Source organism: Sylvia atricapilla, chromosome 1 (genome assembly GCF_009819655.1).
Source record: "Sylvia atricapilla isolate bSylAtr1 chromosome 1, bSylAtr1.pri, whole genome shotgun sequence".
Classification (NCBI taxonomy): domain Eukaryota; kingdom Metazoa; phylum Chordata; class Aves; order Passeriformes; family Sylviidae; genus Sylvia; species Sylvia atricapilla.
Window position 1 is genome coordinate 152,473,145 of NC_089140.1, and position 20,030 is coordinate 152,493,174.

A 20,030-nucleotide genomic window follows, 5' to 3' on the forward strand; every position below is an offset into this window, starting at 1 on the left:
AAGACAGAAGAAGCAGAGTCTGCCGAACCCAAAAGTTTGAGGGGAGGTCATCTGTGATATTGAGGCACTGCATGAAAATTGCCACTCTAATCCCTGTTTAGGAACTCTCCAGGACAAGAAGAGCATTTTCTAAGAGAGGCAGGGCCATGCAAATGTTATGGGTTAACACGATTTGGTTTTCAGTTAAAGAAGATACAGTTTTCTGTAAGCACCAGTTAATTTTATGTAGAAAGGACAGACATGGATCAGGGGCCTTGATAGATACTGACACTTCATATAACCACGGAGGAAGCTGTATGAGCCTTTGTGAAGACACATCTAAAGTTGACATGAGGCTGAGAATTTCCTTTTCCCTCCGTCCTCAGAAGAGGTAAAGTGGCAGCCCAGCTTCTGCAGGGGTCAGGCAGGACCGGCCAGTCCCAGCCCAGCTAAGCCTTTCCTGGTGGGTTTTGGGCAGGGGAAGGGGAGGAAAACATCTTCTGTCCACTGGCCAGTCCCTCCCTGAGGAACCCTCCCCATGCCCTATCTGTGTCCCCTCTGTGTCTGCCAATGTCCCACACTGCTCCCAGTGGCCTCTGTCCTCCATGGCTCTTCTGGCTCACGCCCTGGCACTGCTGGCAATGACCGTGGCCACTGTGGCCATTGAGGTGGTGCCCCTGGACACAGCCCAGGACTCATTTGATGACCAGTACCAGGGCTGTAGCCCTGCCACGTCTGTGGTGTTCCCGTTCCTCATTCGTTCCAAGTTCCAGAAGAATCCTGACTTTGCCCAGGTCTGGCCTAAGGCCACAGCCAGGTGGCAGATTAAGGGGTCCCCTTTATCCTGTCTGGTGTCCCCAGACTTGGCCATTGCTGTCATGGCCTACACAATGCCAGACATGTACGAGGACTTCAACGTGGCTGGGCGCGTGGCTGGGCGCTCCCTCTAGGAATACCGAAAGAGCATTTCCTTCTGACCAAGGCCCTGGGGACACTGAGGCACAGTCAGAACGCGCAGTGTCATCATGTGTCTTGGCTTCTGCGTGACACTCATTTCAAGGTGCAGTATGGCCAGAAGGTCCAGTTTGGTCAATTCACATCAATGTTGCTGAGCAATAAGACTTTTCATGGATTTGGTAGAGGGACTATATTTCAGGTGTACACATGCCATGGTGTGGACATCCAGCAGTTCTCCATCTATCTATGGGAGGAGGAGGTGCTGATCCTGCCCTTCGAGACCTTTGAGGTCACCCAGGCCATCTGAGATGGGAATACGGCATGGATTTGGCTCTGCTCCATTAGGACCTTCAGCAAATACAACTGCGAGTGGCTGAAAGGTAAGACCACAGGGGACAGCCTGTGGGGATGGGGACACCCACTGTGGCCATGGGGACACCCCTGATATGGCAGAGGAGACACAATGATACTCACAGGGGATGGGGGATAGGGACACCCACTTTGTGTTTGTAGGGAGAAGGATGCCGTGTTTGAAGTCACCCATTGTGGGCACAGGGCAGGAACGCCCAGGAATGGCCACAGGGTTTAGGATGCACACATCAGGGAAGGGACAGGGAAACCTCCTGCCATTGGAGGACAGGGACAGGGAAGCCCCTGTTCCAATCCTGTCCCTGTCTGCCAAAGGCAGTGCTGTGAGGACTGGCCCTGTGTGCTGGACGTGGGTGGGCTGGGACCCCCCCATGGGAGCGTGGAGCCCTGTCACCCTCTATCACCCCCTGTCACCCTCATGGCACCTACTGACTCACCCTGATCCCTGTCACCCCGAAGTCCACCATGTCCCCCCTGGCGTCCCTGGTCTCTTCTACCACCCCCCGACCCCGTCAACACCCTGTCACCTCATGTCTCCTATCTCTTTTGTCACCTCTAACCCATTATGGCCATCTCTCCCTCCGGTTTGTCCCTCAAGTGGCAGTGTCCCCAGTGGCCCATTCCAATTTCGATGACTTCTCCTGGCCACCACAGCCTTTGCAGTGGCCCCTGGGATCCTCTGAGCCACCAGGCCACCAAGGTCACTGAGGTCACTGTGGCAACCATGGCCCCCAATGTCGCCAACGTCACTGTGGACACTGTGGACACCAGGATCACCAAGAACACCAGGACCTCCAGAGAAACAAGGCCACCAATGCTACAAGACCACCATTGCCATTCTGGCCACCTTGGTGGCTACTGCCACTAGTGAGGTCACTGAGCCCACCACTGTCCCTGTTGCCACTGTGCCCACAACAGCCACCATGGTCACTATAACCACCAAGGCCACTGTGACCACCATGATCACTGAAACTCCTTGAGCCACAAGGCCACCATGCCACTGTGACCACTGTGGCCACCAAGCCATCATGCAAAGCCATTCTAGGAAATAATTTTATCAGAACAATTTTTATAAATAAATCTATCAAAAAAATCCTATCAAATAATTCTATCAAAACAATTCCATTAAAGAATTGTGTCACAGCCAGAAAATAGAGGCAATTTTTAAGCAGGGCTCCAGGTCACTCCCCACACCAACAGTTGTGGGAATGTCTCTTTCTCTCAGCCTCTCACAGGATCCTTTGGGAGACTCCCCTTCCCGAGGGAGGAACCTCACCCACATTTCATTCCAAGCAGGAATATGGGAGAGGAATCGTTTGGGCTTGGAGATCTGGGCTGGTTTTAGCCTAAATCAGCACCAAAATCAGCACAGGACCCCTCTCCATGCAGCCCCAATGGCCACAAAGGGGGCATTGTCCCTTGGCCACATTGCAGGCAGAGCATCCTGCCACATCCTGCACTTCAGGGGGACCTGAAAGCTTGGAAATTGGGAGGTTCCAGAGGGCAAGGGCAGGTCTTGTCCCCTGAGGAGGGACAGTCCCCAGTGCCATGCCCGGCTGGGGGGAACCCATGGGTCTCTTACCATTTTTTTCTGTTAGAGCCCGGATTAAATGCTTAAGAGATGGTGTTTGTTTTTGGACTCACATGTTTATTAATTCTTATCTATTGTACAGTCTCATAAGATGTGAATTCTAGCTAACAGAGTGAAAAATGCCCAAGATCTTTTGAGCACTAATTGTCCAATTATGAAGCGATGCCTAGATTATTTTTAATTTTAATCCAATAACCAAACACATATGGTCAACAAAGTGGACTTTTCTACCCAACTACAAGATATCCTGCAAACGCATGAAGGAGAAGGTGAAAAAGAACGACTTTGCTTACACCCCAAACCCTCCATCTTGCTTTATATATATTACTGTACTCTAAAAGCCTTATTCTCTAAGTTTTTCACCCTGTGATATCACACACTTCTATTCAAAGTACACACCCAGAATCCCAGTGCTCTCACTCAATTTTGGAAGCCGCTTCCATGGCCTCAGGTCAAATGTAGTGTTTTCTTGATGGTCAATGCCTGTCAGCACAGAAAGTCTGAAATTCTCAATGCCCACGGTTCCAGCTGCTGGAGCAGCTGCGGAAAAGGACCTGGGGGTGCTGGTGGGTGTTAGAGATGGCAAGAATGATTACTGGCACTTTGACAATTAAGAGATGAATATTGTGTGTTTGTGTGTTAAGGGAAGTTTTGTTGAGGCTTGAATTTCTTTTGAAGTGTGACTCTGTTGTTGTGATGTAGGTTTTGGACACCCTCTGTTCTCCCTATAATCCTCTTTTCCTCCCTCTGTGTCACTGCCATTGGACAGCCCTGGCTGTCAGGATTGTCAGGGACATGTGGAGGGGGGCGTGTCCATGTGCCCCTGGCATGGGACAGTTGGGAATGGGGAAAGGTGTCACTGGGGGGACCTGGCATGACAACACCTGACCTCCAATCAGACTGCAAGAGGATCTCTTCCGAAGGACCGCCAGGAAGAGCCAACTGGCAGACTTTGGGAGGGGCCAGGAATATATGAGGAGAATGTTTGGATATGTATAACTGCTATTAATATATATTTAGTTGATGTAACAGCAGGGGTACAAAAGGCAGATTCATCATTTTTGTAGATGGGCCTGTGGCTGCAGCTAAGTACCCAGTGCCATCTTTATTTTTTCAGTCTTTTAGTTTTGTTGAAAGAGGTTTAATAAACTTCTAAAATTTTTAAAGTGAGGAGTCATTTCTCACAAGTTTATTTCCTTCTATTCCTTTTTATCAATAGAATTCTTTCCCATAAGTTGCTAGGAGACACTAACGACTGGGTACTTAATAAAAACAAAAGAAGTGGACAAGCTCTGGGGAGGAAGTCATCTGGTTGCCCTTCTCTTATCGTGTAGACATGTGGAGAAAGAGATAAAGGGAATTCCAGTGAGCAGTTGTTGGCAAGTTCTGCAACACAAAAGGAACAACGGCTCCCCAAAGGAAACGTTGAAGGCAAGGTCAACTGGGATATTGGGGCACTCAGTGAAAATGATCCCCAGAAACCCTATTTTTATGACTCTCCAGGATAATAAAAATTATATATTGAAAGAGGCAGAGCCTGGCCAATTATTTACAGGAAAAATGCTGGCTTTGTGTTAGCTAAGAAGCTGATTTTAATGAATATGTATGATTCTAGTTGATAAACTCCTTGTGGCAAATTCTCCCCTGACCTGCAGGACCAGGAGAGATCCACTGTGAGTCTGAGCTGATCAAGAATTCCAGCTTTGTGATCCCTCCAGATCAGCGATTTCACTCTGGGTCATTCCGGTATCAGGGGCTGGGGGGGGGAGACACTGGGGACTCTTGACGGAGGGGACAGGGGACTGAGGGATTGGGGTTGCTCTCCTGGTGGAGCGCACAGGGGGAGTTATGGGACTGGGATTGGGGTCCTGGCGCGCTCTGGGGGAAAGCGAGGGGGAACATGAAATGGTGGGAGTGGGATTGGGGTCATGGGGGGACTGAGAGACACTGGGGGATAATGGATGGTGCCCAGATTTGGGTTGAGGTCCTGGGGTGACATCAAAGAAACTGGGGACTGGGAGTAGGATTGGGGTCTGGGGATGGGTGGAGGGGGACACTGGGGGACTGAGGGAGTGCCCCCAGGATTTGGGCTTGTGTTTTCAGGGGGCTGAGGGGACTTGTAATCACAAGAGTAGGACTGGACTTACTTGGGGGCCAGAAGGACATGGCACTGTGGGGCCGTGGGGGATTTTGGGGAGGCATAAGTAATTGAAGGATTGGGGATCAGGGACTCCAGACATTTCCAGGTGTCTCCTGGCCAGGAGGGCCTCCCTTCCTCCTGGGCTGACCCCACTTCCCTCCCCAGTGTCTCACTGAGGAACCCTCCCTGTTCACCTCAGTGTCCCCTGAGTGTCCCCCTAGTGTGTTACCTCTTTATCCCCCAGTGTCTCACACTGCTCCTGGTGGCCTCTCCCTGCCATGGCCCCCTTGGATCACACCCTGGCACTGCTGGCAATGGCCATGGCCACTGTGGCCATTGAAAAGTTTCCCCTGGACATGGCCAACACCTCCTTCGATGACCAGTACCTGGGCTGTGGCCCTGCCATGACCGCGGCGTTGCCGGTCCTCATCCGTTCTGAGTTCCAGAAGAACCCTCTTTTGGCCCAGGCCTGGGAAAAGGCAAAGGATGCATGGCAGAGGCGGGGGTCCCCTGTGTCCCCTCTGTCATCCCCAGAGCAGGCCATCGCCATCATGGCCTACACAATGCTGGATGCATACAAGGACTTCAACAATGCCGTGCACGTGGCCGGACGCTCCTCTCAGGATTACAGGGACAAGTTCCACTTCAAAACGTTTCATTTCCTGCTGACCCAGGCCCTGGTAACACTGAGGAACACTCAGGGACCACATTGTCAGGACGTGTTCCGGGGCGGGCGCAGGTACACTCTCACAGCACAGAGTGGGGACACCGTCCGGTTTGGTCGATTCACATCAACGTCACTGAGAAAAAATACTGCCGAGTGCTTTGGAACAGACATGATATTACAGGTGCACACGTGTCACGGTGTGGAAATCCATCAGTTCTCCATGTATCCAGAGGAGGAGGAGGTGCTGATCCCACCCTTTGAGATCTTCAAGGTCACAAATGTCACCATCAATGGGGAAAGCCATAGGATCCATCTCCAATCCAATGGGACCTCCAGCAATTACAACTGCGAGTGGCTGAAAGGTGACACCACAGGTGACAGCCTGCGGGGTATGGGGACACCCACTGTGGCCATGGGGATACCCATGATAAGACCCACGGGACACTCACAAGGGTTTGGGGACAGAGACAGAGGCACCCACTCTTGATGTGGGGCCAAGGACACCCACTGCTGGGGACAAGGATAGGGATACCACTTTTGGGGATATCCTCTAGGGATGTGTGGACAGCAAAACCAGTGATGGGGACACCCACTATAGGGACAGGGACAGGGGCCTCCACTGTGGTCAGGGGACAGCTATGGCAGGGCACAGGGGTTGGCAACACTCGCTGTCAGCTGTGGGAACACTCACTGAGAGTGTGGAGACACTCACTGAGAGTATGGGGACAGAGACACTCTGTACTGGGGACACCAAGTCTGGAGATAATTGCTGTGGGCATAGGGACAGGAACAGAAGTGAGTGGGCAAAGGGATGAGGACCCCCACATCAGGGAAAGGACATGGAAACCACTGCCAGGGCAGGACAGGGACAGGGACAGGGACAGGGACAGGGACAGGGACAGGGACAGGGATAGGTACCCACCCCTACCGACGCTGTCTCTGCCCACCAAATGCAATGCTGTGGGGAGGGGCCCTCTGTGCTGGATGTGTATGGGGACCCCCCATGTCACTCCCAGAACCCCTGCCAGCCCCTGTCACTCCCATTGCACCCTCTGACTCCCTCTGAAAACCTGCGCCCTCTAAGCCCACCATGAACCCACTGACCTCCCTGCCCCCTATACCCCCCCATACTCCCCCAATGCCCTGTCACCTGTCACCTCATGGCCCCCATGTCTCCTATCACTCCTCACCCCCCATTATATCCTATTATGGCTGTCCCTGACTCCCTTGTTTGTCCCCCATGGTACCCCTCACACTCCTCTTTGTCCATCAGGTGGGAGTGTCCCCAGTGCCCCCTGCAACCTTGGCGGACTCCTCCTGGCCACCACAGCCATGGCAGTGGCCACTGGGATCCTCTGAGACATGAGGTCACCAATGTCACTGAGGTCACTGTGGTCACTGTGGCCATTACAATCACCAAGACCACCAGGACCCCAGAGAAACAAGGGCACCAAGGCTACAAAGGCCACCACTGCCAGTATTGCCGCCTTGGCAGGTACTGCCACCATGAGGTCACTGGGCTCACCACTGTGGCTGTCGCAACTGCGGCCTCCACAGCCACTCTGGCCAACACGATCACTACAACCACCAAGGCCACTGTGACCACCACAACCACCAAGACTCCCTGAGGCAAAAGGCTGCCACAGCCACTGTGACCACTGTGGCCACCAAGATCATTGTGCAAAGCCATTTTATTAAACAGTTCTATCAAAACAATTCCATTAAAGATTTCTCTCCAAGCCAGCAAAATGAGACAATTCTTAAGCAGGGCTCCAGGTCACTCCTCACACCAACACTCGTGGGAACGTCTCTTTCTCTCAACCTCACACAAGATCCTTGGGGAGCCTCACTTTCCCAAGAGAGGAATGTCACACCCGTTTCCTTCCAAGCAAGAATATGGGAGAGGAATCTCTATCTGAGAGGGGAGTGGACATGGCCAAGGTCACGAGACCCAGCTCTGGTGCTCCAACCTCGGTTGTCAATCTGGGCTTGGTGATTTGGGCTGCTTTCAGCCAAATTCAGCACCAAAATCAGCACAAGACCCCTCTCAATCCAGCTCCAATGATATTGTGCCAGAGGCCACATTGCAGGCAGAGCATCCTGCCACATCCTGCACTTCAGGGGGACATTAAAGCCTGGAAATTGGGAGGTTCCAGAGGGCAAGGGCAGGTCCTGTCCCCTGGGGAGGAACAGATTCCCGTGCCATGCCTGGCTGGGAGGAACCTGTGGCTTTCTTATCTTTATTTCTGTTAGAGCCGGGATTAAATGCTCAAGAGACGGTGTTTGTTTATGGAGTCACATGTTTAATAATTCTTATCTATAGTACAGTGTAATAACGCATCTTGGAAGCACGACTCAAAGTACCGCTGAACTCATTACAGAAGTAGATGTGCTGGAGGGCTACAGGCACTGGCAAGTTGAGGCAAGACCCTGAAGGAGGAAACATCAGAGTGTATGTATGTATGCAAAACAGTACAGGCCTGTACAAGTCTGTACTAGCCCAGAGTTAAACAATGTTACTAAGAGACATAGATATTGTTGTTATGCTTGACAGGTATATAAACCAGCAGTGTGTTTAATAGAATCGGTTTAATGTCACAAACCATGGGGACCCCATACCTTCAATCACTGTACAATTGGTGCCCCGTGTGAGGTTAGTGATGTCCCTCCAGCTGAGAGGCTGTGGGTGAGCGCTGCAGGACTAAGTGCCCCCAAAAAGGAAGGAGGAAGCCAGGCAGTGACAATGAAATTGCTCTGGAAAGGAGGTGAGCTGTAGGGGACGATGGGGCAGGGGATGTCTGCCCAGAAAAGAGATGTTTTTGAATTTATGACCAAGCTGTTACATCAGCATGGCAAATCCTTACCTTCGCAGGGCTTAAAAGCTCTATTTAATTGGACAGCAGTTAGCTACCTGGAGTTACTGAGTCTACAATGTTTATGACAGATTTGTGGGACAAAGTGAGAGTGAAACTGTGGGATTGTGCAATGAAGGGGAACAAAATGGTTGCAGAAATGCTCCCCTCCTGACGGGTGATTTTTGAGGTCCTGAAAGCCCAGAGAAAAGCTCATGCCAAAGATAAAGGGGATGCCTCCTGCCTTATCTTTTCAGTGGAGCCTCAGAATTCTTTAGCATCAGGAAAGACTGTGTCCCTCTCTACACAGCCCACAGACCCCCTTCTTAGCAGTGAGAGGGGTCCTCATTATCCATAGGGGGACTTGCTGCTGGATGTTGTCTGAAAAACAGCGATGGTGATGGAGGGTACCCCTTTGACCCAGGACTTTTCAACCCTGAAAAAGACCCAGATCTTTGCCTCCTGCATGGTGCTGTGACTGCTGCGGCTGTGACTGCTGCTGCGGCTGTGGGGGATGCAGCCCCTCTGCCTGGTGTGGCAATGTATCTGTGTAACAGGCCGTTCTGATGCACCAGCCAAACGAGTTGGGAGTGATATTGTCAAACCACCTGCAGTTTTGTTGTCAGAGCTCTCAGGAATTCATCAAGGTTACTGAGAAATCAACCGGATCAAAAATAAGAAGAGAACATGAGAAAATGCCTGCAAAACCTGCAAACCCCAGGTAGGAGAAGCACACCTTGAGGATGGACACTTGACCAGTTAAGATGTCCTGAAGGATGTGCGCCTGCCTCAGGAAGAAGCAGCTTAGCCAACCCAGAGATGTGTGCCCACGTGGACAGTAGACCTGGAATCTATATCTGGCCCAAAATGTAAACAATAAACGGCTTCTGTTGGAATCATTGATTCAGTTATTCAGTGGCCCATTTCCCCCCTGCAGCCTGGTGCCGGCCAGCACTGCACGGCATGCTGGAGCCATAACACATCAAAATACCAACTGATGCTATGGGCTAACTGAAACTCTGTTAAAATTTAACCTGCAATTAATAATTTGATGCTATGGACTAACTGAAACTCTGTTAAAATTTAACCTGCAATTAATACTTTTTAACAGGATTGTCACTGGAAAAACTCAAAGGTGTTCGTGTGGATGCGGTGTTTTCCTACACACTGGTAACGTAGCAAGACTGCAATGATTCACTGGGAATAGTTTGCTTAGTCACAAATTTAACTTTTTTTTTTCTCAAATTTAAGACAAACTTTGAATCTTATTTGTTGTAGTTATTTGAGACTTATTTATAATTAGTTCATGAAACTCCACTGTTAGCTTTACTAGTTGTTTGGCTTTTATTCCATAGTTTCAACAAGGTATTTTATTGTGAAATTTTTGGTATAGCTATTTAGTGATTTTAGTATAATTATTTTTACTTGCCACATTTAAATTAAAATAACGCTTGATATTAAAGCAGTTTAAATATATTGATAGACCACAAATATAATAAATGACAGCTTCTTTTAGAGAATAATTTCAACCCCCAACTTTGTAACTGTTAATATGTAAGTATTAGTTTTACAAACCCACAAACCGAACCAAGTTACTTGTGCAAAATTTATGACACTAATGTATAACTAAATTCTTATTGGGTTTGCCTTTATATTTAGATCCCATTTTTTATTAGGCCCCAAATTCAAATCTATTGTATAAGCAGTCTTAAAAAGCTGCAGGAGTTTGATCCCCCTGATAAATTTATGTTGCTCTTTTTTTGGTGCAATTGTTTACCTGCCTGTTTTTTACCTTGATGTATAAGTATTGTATAACAAATTTTGGTAACTTTTTTGTAATTATTGAGTTTAAATAAGTTTTTGTTAAGATTAATTTCTGTTTAATCTTTATAATGTTAACTTTATGGGTTTTTTAAGCATATTTTTTGTTATGTTTTAGTAAAGTTAAGTTTTAGTAAAGTTGATCTTCAGTTGCATTAAAATACATTTGTTTAAATGATAAGACATAATTTTTTGCTATTCAGAAGAATGATATAAAGCCTAAATGATTTTTTTGTTTAAATCTGTTTATTTAAATTATGATATATATATTTTTGTTATAGACATAAGAATAATCTTTATTGTTTTATTTTTAATAACATGGAAGAATTATTAACAATTTTATAATATTATTATTATTATTTGTAAGCTGTTTAATACCCTTTTTTGCTTTATTACTACTTAGCTAAAGATAAATGATAATACTGACTGCTTTACAAACCTTTTTATACTGTAATATAGATATTTATAAGATGTATTATTTTAAGAAACTTTCCTGATTGCTATTCCTAAAAGACTTTAAAACATATTAGAGAAACTCTACCAGTTAAGGCCTGGGCTGTGGCCAAGTCCTAGCCTTAGCCGGCTGAAAAGTGTGCCATGCCAACAAACCCGAGTATCTTCTGCACCAAAACTGTACTCAAGTCATTTTGACTTGCCGAATTTAGACCCATAATGGATAAACCTCCTTTGGAAGTGAACTTGAAACCTCTACGCAAGGATGATTTTCCAAGCCCTCACTCTAAAATGAAACTTACTAGAAATCGTAGACTCTGGGTTACGGTATAGTATTCAAGGAACTGATATTGCATTGTTTTAAATCACCACTTTATTTTTTATCTATTGCTAATTGCATGTATGATTTATTTCTTCTTAGTGTAAGTTTATTGTTTGTCACATATTGTTTTGCTTTTTATTTTGCTTTTATGTTCATAATGAGAGACATGCATATTGTTTAAAAATAAAAGAAAGGGGAGTATGGCTCTTTAAGAACATTTACATTAATATTTTATATTTTATATATATAATATACATAATATAAATATATAAATATAAACATATATTTAAATAATACATTAATACTAAACAGTTTAAAAGCAAATTAAATTGAATCAAATCTGATCCCTAGCAGAGTGATACTGCTTTAGACATTGTATGTGCAGAGGCAATTTTAAAAGTGTTTATGTTAAAAAAAATTAATTAAGTGTACAGTGATAAGGACTAGCTAATTTACTAACCTAGGGAGAAGCTATGCAGTGTGTTTTATCACCAACAGGTCCAAAGTAGTTACCTGCTTGTCTGAAGAAACACTGATTAGGTCCAAGACAATGAAGCCTAAAGAAAAAAAGATTACCGAATTGTTAATCAGTCCTCATGACCAAGACAAGAACAAAAGCAGGGCTACTAAGACATGGCTGAGAAGACTTCGATGGCTTGTGTTGCATGAACCTGTCTGACCACCCTCAATTTATTCGTGCTAGCATACAGGGCCTCTGAGAAAGTGTAACCAAATTAAGAGTTTTAAATGTCACTGATTTGCTTAGACACGTGCTTGGGAGATGGGGGCTTACTGGCTGGCTTAAGCATCTAGTTAAAACAGGATATTATGCTTTTGCCATGTTGTTACTTATGATAATTTGTTTGCCATGCATCTTACAATGTGTTCAAAGACTATTGGGTAAGTCCACAAGAAAGATTTTAATGGTGGAAAGAGAAGGGGGAAATGCAGTAATACAGCTTGGAAGCAGGACTCAAAGTACCACTGAACTCTTTACAGAAGTAGATGTGCTGGAGGGCTACAGGCGCTCGCAAGTTGAGGCAAGACCCTGAAGGAGGAAACATCAGAGTGTATGTATGTATGCAAAACAGTACAGGCCTGTACAAGTCTGTACTAGCCCAGAGTTAAACAATGTTACTAAGAGACATAGATATTGTTGTTATGCTTGACAGTTATATAAACCAGCTGTGTCTTCAATAAAATTGGCTTCATATCACAAACCATGGGGAACCCTTCTCTTCAACCACTGTACAGTACAGTCTCATAAGTTGTGAGTTCTAGCTAACAAACTGAAACATGCCTCTGTCTCTAGCTCTTTCCAGGCTCTTTTAAACACAAATTGACCAATTATGAAATGACACCTTAATTTTTTATTTTTAATCCAATAACCAATGCTACCCAACTACAAGATATCCTGCAAACCCATGAAGGAGAAGATGAAAAAGAAAGAATTTGCCTACACCCCAAACCCTCCATCTTGCTTTATATATGTTACTGTATTCTAAAGCCTGAAACTCTAAGTTTTCCACCCTGTGATATCACACGCTTCTATTCAAAGTACACACCCAGAATCCCACTACCATCACTAAATTTTGGAATTCACGCTTCCATGGCCTCAGGTCAAATGTAGTGTTTTCTTGATGGTCAATGCCTGTCAGCACAGAAAGTCTGAAATTCTCAATGCCCACGGTTCCAGCTGCTGGAGCAGCTGTGGAGAAGAACCTGGCGGTGCTGGTGGGTGTTAGAGATGGCAAGAATGATGACCGGCACTTTGACAATTAAGAGATGAATATTGTGCGTGTTTAGGGAAGTTTTGTTGAGGCTTGAATTTCTTTTGAAGTGTAACTCTGTTGTTGTGATGTAGGTTTTCGACACTCTCTGTTCTCCCTATAATCCTCTTTTCCTCCCTCTGTGTCACTGCCATTGGACAGCCCTGGTTGTCAGGATTGTCAGGGACATGTGGAGGGGGGCGTGTCCATGTGCCCCTGGCATGGGACAGTTGGGAATGGGGAAAGGTGTCACTGGGGGGACCTGGCATGACAACACCTGACCTCCAACCAGACTGCAAGAGGATCTCTACCAAAGGACCGCCAGGAAGAGCCAACTGGCAGACTTTGGGAGGGGCCAGGAATATATGAGGAGAATGTTTGGATATGTATAACTGCTATGAATATATATTTAGCTGATGCAACATGAGGGGTATAAAAGCCAGATTCGCCAATTTTGTGGATGTGCCTGTGGCTGCAGCTAAGCACCCAGTGCCATCTTTTTTTTCTTTTTCAGTCTTCTAGTTTTGTTGGTGAAGTTTAATAAACCTTTAAAATTTTTAAAGTGAGCAGTCATTTCTCACAAGTTTATTTCCTTCTATTCCTTTTTACCTATAGAATTTTTTCCCATAAGTTGCTAGGAGACACTAACAACTGTTTTAAGGAAAACAAAAGAAGTGGACAAACTCTGGGGAGGAAATCATCTGGTTGCCCTTCTCTTATCTGGGAATTTCTCTTTGAGGTGAAAGAGATACTGGGAGGATTGGGCTGATAAAGGACAGGGTTGGGCCAGCTGCTGGTGCTCTCCCTCTCTTGGCTGCTGAGGAGGATGGTCGGAGCTGCTGCTTGGGGAAGGGAATTTGTCGCTGCCGCCAGAGTCCAGCCCAGAGCTGCTTTTTCTGCTGTGGGGTGAGCCTCTGCTCGTCAGATCAGCCACTGAACTGGGACATTATTAACACCTACCACACTAAAAAAAGGGGGACCTATCACCATCTGCTTGGGTGCCCAGCATCCTGAGCTTGTCTCTCCCTGCTCTGCTGGGAGCCACGACCCCACTGCCCCATCTCCACTGCTTCTTCGGCTCTGCTCCAAGTTTTCACTGCACTGTAGCCCTGCAACTCCTGCTGTGCTGAGACATCCTGCTGTCTCAACTTGCTGTTTCCAAAAGTCCTGCAGGTGCACTGGGGTCAACTGCCCCAGGGCTGTGTGAAGCAAAGCCTCTCTTCCATCCCTTCCCCTCTCAGCCGAGCCTCAATCATCACCGAAGGAGAACAGACTCCACAACCAAAGGTTATCAAGTAAATACGCTTCACTCAGCACCCAGATGCACGGGAGTACCTCCGCCAAAGATGTGCGCCCCGAACAGAGGGGGCACTTTGTTGGTTGAAATGCACTTTAACTTATCCAAATTAATTGAAGTTTCAACATCACCTATACATATTCAGAACCTATCCCTGCCTACTTTTGCTTCGTATGTTACACAATTTTTATTGGCATGAGCTTGCACATTGTCTCCTGGTGGTCTCAGGTCGGGGTTTCTGGGTGAAGTAAAATAGTCTTCCTCAGGTGTCTGCTGGATGAACCCGGTCTTTGTGCAGGTCCCCTTGGTCTCTTGCTAAGAGTGTCTTGGACAATCTCTTGCTCTCTTCTAAGGCTCTTGAACACAATCTAAACTACCAATCTAATTTTTTCTGATTTGGGCACTGCTTTCTACTTATCTTAAACAAATGAGCAAGGTCCTGTTTTTGGATGGCAAAGGACTGTCTGTTTTGAACACACTTCATTACTCAGCAAATTACAATCTGTTTAAATTTAGTTACAAGTTCTCTATATCAGTCCATGTCAATGAGGAACATTTTCAGAAACTTCCTCCAGTCACTTCCTTATCTAAGGTCCCTGGCCCTGTCCACCACCAGATTCACACAATCTGTTTGTAGAGACACTTTCCTCTAATTCCTCTCTGGGTTGTATTAATTTGGATTCAGAAATAGAGTTTGGCTAGGTTTAAATCCTGAATATGTGGGAATTGACACAATGTGGTTAAGAATGCCCAACGAAGTAAAGGGCAGTCAGGGAAATGGTGAGGGTGTGGGAGGGAAGATCTCTCCTCTCCTCTCCTCTCCTCTCCTCTCCTCTCCTCTCCTCTCCTCTCCTCTCCTCTCCTCTCCTCTCCTCTCCTCTCCTCTCCTCTCCTCTCCTCTCCTCTCCTCTCCTCTCCTCTCCTCTCCTCTCCTCTCCTCTCCTCTCCTCTCCTCTCCTCTCCTCTCCTCTCCTCTCCTCTCCTCTCCTCTCCTCTCCTCTCCTCTCCTCTCCTCTCCTCTCCTCTCCTCTCCTCTCCTCTCCTCTCCTCTCCTCTCCTCTCCTCCATTTTTCCTCCTTATTTCCCCCGGGGGAAAATGATAGTGTTGGCCTTGGTGATCTCATTTCTCTGGGGGTCCTGGTGGCCTTGGAGATCATGGAAACCATGGTGACCTTCATTACTTTGTGGCTCAGAGGATCCTGGTGGCCACTGCCAGGGCTGTGGTGGCCAGGAGAAGCCCTCTGAGGTGGGAGGGGGCCCTGGGAATGCTCCCACCTGGGGGAAAAAGAGGGGGGGTGAGGGATCCATGGGGGGAGTGAGGGGGTTGAGGGGGTCAGGGAGAGGTCAGGGGTTACAGGGGTACAGGGGGGCCATGAGGAGGGTTCAGGTGAAACGGAGAACCATGGGGCATACCGGGATCAGGGGAGTCAGGAGGGCCCGGGGGGAAGCAAGGGGGTCACAGGGAACCATAACACAGAGTTAGGAGCGACAGGAGACATGAGGGCCATGGGCAGGGTGAGGGTTAGTGGTGACTGGTGGCCAGGGGTTCAGGGGGGGATTTGTAGTGAGCAGGAGTCATGGGGGAATCTTTCCATGCTAATACATATTCTTTAAACAGGTATTCCTAACTAACACAAACCCAGCATTTCCAATAAATTATTTGCAAGAGTCTGCCTGATTCAGGATATAATTTTTATTGTCCTGGAGAGTCATAAAATTGGAGTTTCTAGGGGTCATTTTCACTGGGTGCATCAAAAGCTCAGATGACCTCAATTCAAACTTTTGCTTTGGGCAGAGGCTGCTCATTCTGTGTTACAAAATTGGTCAAAATCCACACAGTAGTTCCCTTAATTTCTTTCTCCACTGGTTCAAGTCATGTTTATTGTTCTGTGTAAATAGTTTTACATCCTTTTATCATTTTTGCTCTAAGTCTTTAAGCCATACCCAGCACCTTCAGCATGTGGGGAAAGCCAAGCTGTGAAAAGCCAATGCAACCACAAAACAGTCTTGAAACTTTATTGGAATAAAAGGACACAGTTTCCACAGCCAGAACCCCATGGCGTTTCTCTGTTGGGGTTTCAGAGGACGCAACCTCCTTTTATCCCAAACTCTCAGTCACACAGTGCCCTACTTTCCTCATCAATTGAATGGGCTGCTGGGAAGGTGCAGCCTTCCCAAACCACCATACCCCATATCCCCATTGAAATTCTCATTTCCCCCCAAAGCTCTCAATTTCAGGCTCTCTGGGTTTTGCAACAGACTTTGTGGGGACTCATTTCTCCCATTACCCTCAAGTTCAGGAGTTCAAAATTTTTTTGTCAAACTATGATGGTTCTGTGACAAACTCGATGTCTGTAGAGACATCAAGATCCATTTTGAAGAGATTGACAACCATTTCTCCGGAAGACCTCAACCCACTGAGTTGTTTATCAAAGATATCACCACCCAACTTCCCAAACAAATCCTTCCCTGTGAGGTGTGCCCTGGCACAGGTCGCCCAGAGAAGCTGTGACTCCCTGGTCCCTGCCCGTGTCCAAGGCCAGGCTGGGGGTTCTGGAGCAGCCTGGCGCAGGAGAAGATGTCCCTGCCCATGGCAGGGCTGGCACAGGACGGGCTTTAAGGTGGCTCCATCCCAAACCATTGCAGAGCCCCGGGGCCGGGATGGGGCGGGGCGGGTGCTCGGCAGCGCCACCAGCTCGTGCTGCCGCCTGGTGGTGACACCCGGAACTGCAGCTGGGGGCAGCACATGAACAGGAACTGCTTTATTTTAGGAAATGAGGCACCCTGAAGGAAAGGCCTTAAAAGAGCTGTAGCAGATACATTAAGGGAGCCAGCAGCAAATTTTGGCAAACTTTCGATAGGCCAGGCTAGCAAGGAGCAAATTTCTGAATAATATTTTATACACCAGGCAAGAAAGCAGGAATTATTTTCCACACCAGGTAAGGAAGCAGCTTTTTTTGTTAATACACCAGGCAAGGCAGCCAAAGAGCTTTAGGTGGTGGCCATGCCATTGCCACTCCCAATCCCTCTGTCAGGAAGTGCCCAACCGGCCCCAGGCACTGCCCAATCTCAGCTGTCCGTGCTGTCCTGGGCTGTATGGAAAGCTCCAGCCCTGCCCTCAATGGTCCTGCTGGCACTGTGCCACTCTCTCCTGGTTAGCTAACAGATGGGCTTCTCTAGGATGAATCCCTTGTTACAGTAACCATGGTGGCCATGTTGACCACAGTACCCACAGGGGCCTTATGGGTCAGAGTGGCCACAATGGCCATGGTGACCATGGTGCTTCCAATGCCCAGAGTGGTCATAGGGGCCAAAGTGGCCACAGTGGCAACAATGGCCACAGTGGTCACAGTAGCCAAAGTTACCATGGTGGCCACAATGGCCTTGGTAGCCTTGGTGGCCCCAATTATCTGCCAGCCCTGGTGGCCTTCATGGCCCTGGTGGCCGCAGTGGCCTCCAAGACCAGAGTGACATTGGTGGCTTCGTGGCTCAGAGGGTTCTGGTGACCACTGCCATGGCCACAGGGGCCAGGAGAAATCCCCCAAGGTAGGGGAAGATCCTGGAGAGGCTCCCACCTGGGGACACACAGAGTGAGATCAGTGGGGGAGGGGAAGAGGGGGCCATCAGGAGGGCTGTGGGGGGAGGGGAACAGGTCACCGGGGAGCCCTGAGGGTGTGGGGGTCAGAGGGATTCATAACAAGGTCCCTGTCTCTTGTACCCAGCCATGGGTGTCCTTGTCCCCCCAACCCCAGTGGATGTCCCCAGTACTGGATGTCCCTGTCCCACTCACCTGGCACTGTGAGTCCCCATCCCCTTTGCCCAGCAGTGGCTGTCTCTGTCCTTGTCCCCAGTGCTGGGGGCCTCCTGTCCCCTCTGGGCCATGGATGTCCCCAGCATTGTATGTCCTTGTCTCCAACCCTCACTGAGTGTCCCGATGCCCCCAGGCTGTCCCCATGATGTCACCTTTCAGCCACTCACAGTCGTAGTTGCTGGAGGTCCCGGTGGACTGAAGCTCAATGTTCATCGTGTTCCCTGCCTGGGTGACATCTGTGATCTTGAAGGTCTCAAATGGTGGGATCAGCACCTCCTGCTCATCTTGATTGTAGGAGAATTTCTGGATGTCCACACCATGGCACGTGTACACCTTGAACATTGTATCCTTCCCATAAGCCTGGGCCAACGTTTTGTTCAGTGATGTTGACGCGAATTGTCCAAAGCGGACTTCCATGCCAGTCGTTGTGTTGAACTTGACCCCTGTCACCCCCCGAAACACATTCTTACAATCATTTGGGTGTCTCAGCATCTGGAGGGCGCGGGTCAGCAGGAAATGCAGTGATTTGAAGTGGAATTCGTTCTGGTATTTCTGGCTGGATGTTCCCCCCTGACGCACGGCGGCATTGAAAGTTGCATACAACTTGATGTTGCCCATTGTGTAGGCCATGAGGGCAATGGCCTGGTCTGGAGTGAGAGGGGATGAAACAGATCCCCGCTTCTGCCACTCGTCTATGGCCTTTGTCCAGTTCTCTTTAAACTTCTCATTCCTGAGGAAATCAGAGTCCTGGAGTTCTGGGAAGTTATTGGACATTTTAACGCTACATTTCAGGTACTGGTCATCGAAGGAGTTCTTGGCCATGTCCAGGGACACCACCTCGATGGCCACAGTGGCCACAGCCATTGCCAGCAGTGCCAGGGTGTGAGCCAGGGGGGCCATAGAGAAGAGAGGCCACGGTGACCAGTGTGGGACTCTGGGGGACACAGAGGGGACACAGTGTGTGACACAGGGAAGACAATGGGGGGCACCAGGGGACACTGAGGGAACACTGAAGGCCCCAGGGAACACTGAGGGGCCCCAGGGGACACTGATGGCACGCAGGGGACACTGAGGGAATAGGCAGACATGGGGAGGCTTTCTTTGGTGAGGCTGGGGAGTGAGAGTGGGTTCAGAACAGGGATGGGGGGCAGCCCCATCCTGGACATCCCTGGACATGTCCTTGGACCTGATCCCAAATCCTGGGGTCACTCCTGGAGGCTCCCAGTGTCCCTCAGGCCCCTAGAACCCCAATCCCATTCCCACAGTTCAGTATCCCTCCTCAAGGTGTCTTCTCAGCCCCCCTCCAAGACCCTGACTCAAATGCTGGGGTCACTGTCTGACCTCCCCGAGCAATTGCAGTGTCCCCCAGCACCCCAATCCCACTCCCATAGCTCTGTGTTCTCCCCTCCCTGTGTTTTCCAGTGCCTCTATTACCCCGGTCCCTCTCCCAGTCCCTTGTACCCCTGCCAGTGACCCCCCCCCCCTGCCTCCCAGGATTGTGACCCAAGGCCTGGGGTCCCTCAGTGTCTCCCATGTCCCCCACCTCTACTCCAATACCAGTCCCATGAGATCCCCGGTGGCTCCCCAGGACCTCATTCCATCCCATGTGCCCCCCAATGCCCCCCAGTGCCCCCCAGTACCTTGCTGCCACTCCCACAGCCCTGTGCCTCCCATCACTGCCCCTGGACCACCTCTGGACCCCAATCCCAGTCTTGTGACACCGCCAGTGTCCCCCCAGGAGATCCCAGTTCCACAGTGCCGTATCCTCCTCCCAAGTGTCCTCAGTGTCCCCCCAGTCCCTGATACCGAAATGGGCTGGAGTGAACTCCCGGACAGAACTGGAGGGAACACAAAGCCGGAATTCTTGATCAGCTGGGACTCACCACGGATCTCTCCTGGTCCTGCAGCTCAGGGGGCCTTTGCCCTGGTCAGGGTATTTATCCACCAGAATCATAAATATTCATTTAAATGAGCTTCTCAGCTAACACAAAGCATTCTTCCT

The 20,030-nt window shown here is 48.7% G+C and overlaps 4 protein-coding genes across 7 annotated transcripts in view; 2 read left to right on the forward strand and 2 right to left on the reverse strand.

Moving 5' to 3' along the window:
- LOC136372624 (erythroblast NAD(P)(+)--arginine ADP-ribosyltransferase-like) overlaps positions 1-19,950 on the reverse strand; it is a 90,748-nt gene extending 70,798 nt beyond the window's left edge. Inside the window, exon 1 of the mRNA XM_066337330.1 lies at positions 19,835-19,950. The gene's annotated coding sequence lies outside the window, so the exon portion shown is untranslated. The remainder of the gene's footprint in view (positions 1-19,834) is intronic.
- The window catches only part of LOC136372641 (erythroblast NAD(P)(+)--arginine ADP-ribosyltransferase-like), a 101,952-nt gene that overhangs the window by 34,041 nt on the left and 47,881 nt on the right, over positions 1-20,030 (forward strand). The window contains exons 2-3 of one of the 4 annotated variants that reach the window (XM_066337362.1): positions 5,281-6,065; positions 6,977-7,227. The exons of 1 other annotated variant lie outside the window; for it this stretch is intronic. In XM_066337362.1, coding sequence (XP_066193459.1) covers positions 5,315-6,065; positions 6,977-7,062 — 837 coding nt within the window. In that variant the 5' untranslated portion in view covers positions 5,281-5,314 and the 3' untranslated portion in view covers positions 7,063-7,227. Of the gene's footprint in view, positions 1-1,287; positions 1,317-5,280; positions 6,066-6,976; positions 7,228-20,030 lie in introns of those variants that run through there. 2 more of the 4 variants (XR_010745522.1, XM_066337371.1) reach the window with 2 other exon arrangements.
- Positions 585-1,243, forward strand: LOC136375521 (erythroblast NAD(P)(+)--arginine ADP-ribosyltransferase-like). The gene is given in 2 exon segments (XM_066341076.1): positions 585-939; positions 942-1,243. Coding segments are annotated over 2 exon segments (657 nt in total).
- Positions 15,395-18,955, reverse strand: LOC136375289 (NAD(P)(+)--arginine ADP-ribosyltransferase 2-like). The gene is made up of 2 exons (XM_066340724.1): positions 18,181-18,955; positions 15,395-15,492 (listed from the first exon to the last, which is right to left on the reverse strand). The coding sequence occupies exons 1-2, from the start codon at positions 18,926-18,928 to the stop codon at positions 15,407-15,409; spliced, it is 834 nt and encodes a 277-aa protein (XP_066196821.1). The 5' UTR covers positions 18,929-18,955; the 3' UTR covers positions 15,395-15,406.